The sequence below is a fragment of the Orycteropus afer genome, unplaced genomic scaffold, assembly GCF_000298275.1.
Source record: "Orycteropus afer afer isolate SDZICR_OR568_19922 unplaced genomic scaffold, OryAfe1.0 scaffold00035, whole genome shotgun sequence".
Taxonomy (NCBI): domain Eukaryota; kingdom Metazoa; phylum Chordata; class Mammalia; order Tubulidentata; family Orycteropodidae; genus Orycteropus; species Orycteropus afer.
Window position 1 is genome coordinate 3,350,330 of NW_006921622.1, and position 5,642 is coordinate 3,355,971.

The 5,642-nt window shown below is 37.3% G+C and overlaps 1 protein-coding gene across 1 annotated transcript in view; it reads left to right on the top strand.

Moving 5' to 3' along the window:
• The window catches only part of MRC1 (mannose receptor C-type 1), a 144,641-nt gene that overhangs the window by 60,844 nt on the left and 78,155 nt on the right, over positions 1 to 5,642 (top strand). Inside the window, exon 12 of the mRNA XM_007936405.1 lies at positions 2,771 to 2,919. Within this exon, the coding sequence (XP_007934596.1) occupies positions 2,771 to 2,919 (149 nt within the window). The remainder of the gene's footprint in view (positions 1 to 2,770; positions 2,920 to 5,642) is intronic.

The following is a 5,642-nucleotide window of genomic DNA, read 5'->3' on the forward strand; positions in this document are numbered from 1 at the left end:
GGTCCAGCCAAGTTGACACACAGCTCCAACTATCACAGCATCTATGCCATTCTGGAAAGAGGCCTTCTCCGAAGATTCTGCAGGTTCTATATTTTTTTCAACATGTTTTTAAAAATCAACAATTTGAATGAAAAAGTGAGAAGACACAGATGAGATGTATGGCTAATATACCAGATAACACACTCAGATCTCAAAGTCTTAAAAGAGCCAGAATATTAAAACAAAACAAAGCAAAAAATAATAGATACATAGAGAAACTTCTGTAAAATTAAGTAGTTATATAAACCCAGGACATGTAAAGGCTGGATTAATAGCTCTTTCTGTGAAAAGATTTGAGAATTTTAAAACTAATTAGAAGGTTAATGTGAGCTAGTGCTCTAATCAGTGAAATGAGCTAATATAATCAATAAATTTCCAATTCTAATTCAATACTCTAAAAATAAAAATATTTTGTACTGTGCTTTGTGTTGACTGAAGGGACATAGTGTACTGTATTGGGGCCACTGTCCAAAAGTGACCTTGATGCTGGAGAGGACAGTTAGATATATGAAATATTCAAACACCTTATCATAGGAGGAATGATTGAAAGAACTGGGGTTGTTTAGACTGGAAAATGTAAAGACGGAGTGGACAGTGATATGTAATATCATCATTTCTCCTAAGGGTGCCTGACTTACTCTGAATAGGCTCTCAGAAGGGGATTAGGACCATCTCAGGAGAAGAGCACTTTAAGCAACAGCCTCAACTGAGCCTCTGAGAAATAGCACTTATGTGATTCCAGTCACTGAAATTGCTTAAGTGGAAGTGTGTGGGAAGGTTATTATTTTGATCTCCAGAGTTCCATCCATTTTCAAGTGTTAGTTGTTGATTCTAAGTGCCATTGAGTCAATTCTGATTCATAGTGATCCTGTAGGCCAGAGTAGGAGTGTCCCATATGGTTTCCTAGGTTTTAATTTTTCTGGGTACAGATCACCATGTCTCTTCTCCCAGGAGGGTCTAGTGAGTTTGAACCATTGACCTTTCAGTTAGCAGTCATGTGCTTAGCCTTTGTACTACCAGGGCTCTTTTTAAAGACTTTGTTGTTGTTTGTTGTTATGTGCCGCTGAGTCGGACCCGACTCATAGCCACCCCTCCTTGGGTTTCCAAGGCAGTATCACTACGGAAGTAGATCACCCCATCTTCCTTCCAAGGAGTGGCTGGTGGGTAGTGCTTATTTACTCTTCAGCTGCTCTTTACAAAGCACTGGATTAGGCATGGAAGCGACTTAAAAAAGTTCCTTTTTTTTTTTTGCAGTAAAACCCACTGCCATAGAGTTGATTTTGACTCATAGTGACCCCATGTGTTTCCAAGGCTATAATCTTTACAGAAGTAGATTGCCTCATCTTCCTCCAGCAGAGCAGCTGTTGAGTTTGAACCACCCACCTTCTGGGTAATAGCCAAATGCCTTACCCAGTGATAAATTATTGAGTTTTAATACAGTGAATTATATTTATTGACTTTTCAAGGTGGACTCAACAAAAATTTATAGGACATACTGGTATTAAAAATCCTTTAGTAAAAATAAAACATATCATAGCATTTATATAGTCTGTAAGACTCAACCAAAATTCTGTCATGTACAAAATTGGTACCATGATACCAAGTTGGCATCTGAAAATCAGAATATAAATGCTTCTTATCTTATGACAAGGAGGTGACTTGCTCATCTTTCAGTACCTTGGGAGCATGCTTTTGGCTGCATTGTAATTGATCCTATGGTCTGTTAGAGCACTGTGTATAGAGATTTCACTATATTTTCATTTTGTTTTTCTTTATGTGTTTTCTGTGATTTAATATTCAGCAGCTCACAAGCTGTTGAAAAACTTGGTTTTCAGACATTTAAGAAAATCTAATTTGAGCTTGGAACTTCTCGTTTTGGGGAGTTTATTGTCTAGGCGACAATGAAATTACTCTCATCCCACTTGAATAAATGTTCTGTTATTGTCAGCTCTTTCTACATTTCCCTCTCGGCTCTCTCTGGAATCATTTATGGTTACCTTTGTTCCTGGAAACATTGGGTCCCAGTTTTCTTTTGCTTTGAAGTAGGTTTTTGACTATGTTACTGCCAACATGGTTCATGTTTGTCAATCCAGATTATGCCAAACAGGTAGAGCAAAAGGCAGAGAGAGAGAGGATAAATCTGTTGGAATTTGTGATTCTGCTTCCCAGTACTTTCTACAGATTGAATCTCTGTTTTCTGTATCTCTTGATACTTCCTCTTTTTTTCAAAGCTGAGATGTAGGTGTGAACTTGAGGGGATAATTTATGCAGATTTTTTCATTTGTGTTATCCTTGATAATGTTACCATCCCTCAACTTGGTTAATCAAAAATCCAGTAGAGAGAGCATTTGGCCTATTTGAAAAGTGGACTGCTTTTGTAAACAAAGTATTTTAAAACAGTATAGTTTTTGCCTTTGTGTTTTCAAAATTCTCTTATGTTGAAAAATATAATGTGTTTGGGGAAGAACAGAGGGGCTGGTGAGAAACAAAGAGACATGTATTGGGTATATTTGAATGCTTTTATTCACTCTGCTCTGTAGTATTTTCCTTCTTTAGGCTGTTTCCTTAATAGTAAATAATTGAAATGACATAAAAATACAATAAGGAATATTTGAATTACCAACTACATTTCAGCTCAAAAGTGGAATCAAGATATTTTTCATGTTGATAATTAGGAAAAAAACTTTCATACATTTTTCTAAAATTTGATTGTGTGCTTAACTTTTTAAAGATATGAACAAGCCTTTTTGACAAGTGTCATTGGATTGAGACCTGAAAAATACTTCTGGACTGGACTTTCAGATATACAGACCAAAGGGACTTTTCAGTGGACCATTGAAGAAGAGGTTCAGTTTACCCACTGGAATTCAGATATGCCTGGTATGTGCTGTACTTTGCAGACTGAGAGCAGCATTCAACCTACAAGTCCATTGGGCAAGGCTGTGGTTCCTTCTTGTGCCTTTCCAAATAGACTGTGTAAACTAATTGCACTTTTAGTAATATTTTATATTTCACTCTCTTTCCCTCTATTTTTTTCTCCTTCCTTCTTTCCTTCTTCCTTTCTTTCTTCCCTCCCTCTCTTCCTTCCTTCCTTTATTTTTCTTTCTTATTTCCCAGTTTTTGTAGTATCCTAAGAAAAAAAGAAAGAAGAAAATTGCTAAATTAATTGGCACTGATATATTTGAAAAATATTTATGAAATCCTAGATGGTCACAAATGTTCCATTTGGAGCACTTACTTCTGAGAACTGAAACTACATTTTATTAAAGGAATATAAAACTTTGTAATGTAACTATGAATAGAAACAGTAATGTGCTTGAGTTGTGGACCAAAGGATAGTGCTTATGTGGAACTCATTCTTTCAATATCTTCCTTGAGCCAGTATGTTCAAGGAGCTCTGTTTGTGCAGCGGGTAATGCATTCAGTTCCTAACTAAAAGGTTGGTGGTCCAAACCCACCAGCTGCTCTGCTGGAGACAGATGCTTCCATAAAGGTTTACAGTCTTGGAAACTCTATGGGATAGTTCTACTCTGCCCTATAGGGTCACTATGAGTCAGAATTGACAATGAGTTTGGTTTGGTTTTGGTTTGCCAATATGTTCAATCCTGGTGGTGCAGTGGTTAAAGGTTTGGTGGTTTGAAACCTTAGCTGCTCTGCAGGAGAAAGATGTAGCAGTCTACACATGTAAAGATTACAGCCTTGGAAATCCTGTGGGATGGTTATACTTTGTCCTGTAGGATTACTATGAGTCAGAATGGATTAGACAGCAACAGTTTTTCTTTTCTTTTCTTTCCTTTTTTTTTTTTTTTTTAATATCTTAGCTTTTATTTAATGGCTATAAGAAATGGCAACATAACTCTAAGTATCTTTATTTGCAAGATGAAGAAACTGGAACTCAGAAAATTTGTGTCACCAGAGGAGCTCTGGTAGCACAGTGCCTAAGGCATTTGACTGCTCACCAGAAGGCTGGCGGTTCAAACCCACCAGCCATTCCTCAGAAGAAAGGTTGGGCAATCTACTTTTGTAGTGATACAGCCTCGGAAACCCATGGAGGGATCGCTATGAGTTGGATCTGACTCAGTGGCAGTGAGTTTTGTTTTTTGTTTAGAAAGCTCCTAGGTATGGATTTAGCCTCTAATCTATGTAACTCCCAACTCTGTGCTATTTGACTCCCAGGAGCTCTGGTAGCATAGTGCCTAAGGCACTTGACTGCTCACCAGAAGGCTGGCAGTTCAAACCCACCAGCCACTCCTTGGAAGGAAGGTTGGGCAATCCTACTTCCGTAGTGATACTGCCTTGGAAACCCAAGGAGGGGTCACTATGAGTCGGGGCCGACTCGACGGCAATCAACAACAACCACAAATTTTTATTTGTCTTTTCTAATAAGAGGTTATAAGTAATTTCTGAAAAAGAATCTGAACAATACTTTTCATTCTTTATACTCTGGTATTGTCAGTATATGACATGAATACTATGAAAAGAAAATACCCAGGAAATTCAACATTTGTATATGGGTAAAAATCTAGATAAAGAATACTCCATTATATGAACTGAGTACTTGGCCTAATAAATCCTGATCTTCAATTAAAAAAAAAAAAACACCCAAAACTCACTGCCAGCAAGTCGGATCCGACTCAGAGCAACCCCTCCTTGAGTTTCCAGCATGGTATCACTACAGAAATAGATTGCTCAACTTTCCTTCCGAGGAGTGGCTGGTGGGTTTCAACCGTCAGCCTTCTGGTTAGCAGTCAAATGCCTTAGGCACTACATCACCAGAGTGCCCTGATCTTCAAGAGTTCTTTTAATTTATATTCTCAGCTATCAATAAGGAAGCTAAATCAGTAATTAAGATAGTGTGATTCTTATTTTATTACTGAATTTTTTGAAAAAATAGTAAGATTTCAGTTTATATTTTCTTATAACTAGGTAGAATATTAAGAACGGAGTGAATACTTCATTTGTTCTTTCTTTTTAAAATGTTGGATGGAGTAATAATTCTTATCTTTTAAGCAAAACTCCTTGAGCTTTGCCAGTGTTGTTTCATCCAAAGTAGGATTCTGGCAGAGTCTTGCTGAACCACCAGCCTTCTGATTAGTGGTCTAATGCCTGAGGCATTATACCACCAGAGCTCCTTGATATGTCCTTAGGGAATGCAAATGAATCAGTCTGGAGCCACAGCTCAATTGCAACCATTCTTACTTTATGTCTTAAATTGAAGGGTGGTGGTTCCCTCTTAAGGAAAACTCTGAGTGCTCATGGTAGGAGGAATGAACATCAAATCAGCTGGCAGTCAGTGTGATGAAAGATGTTACAGCCTCCATCACTGACTCCAGGGTTATCAAGTTTTACCTCAGTATTGCTAATGGGACTATTAAAGAAATTAGACAAAGAAATCAGGGATCTCAGGTAATATTTTGGAAAAGATATATCTCCCTAGAACTTTGAGAATTACTTCTAAACTCTTAATGTGTTTTATTTTATTTATTTATTTATTTATATTGTGATTTGGGTGAAGATTTACAGAGCAAATTCACTTTCCATACAGCAGTTTACATATACCTTGTCTCATGACATTGACCACAGTTTACCACAATGCAACAGCT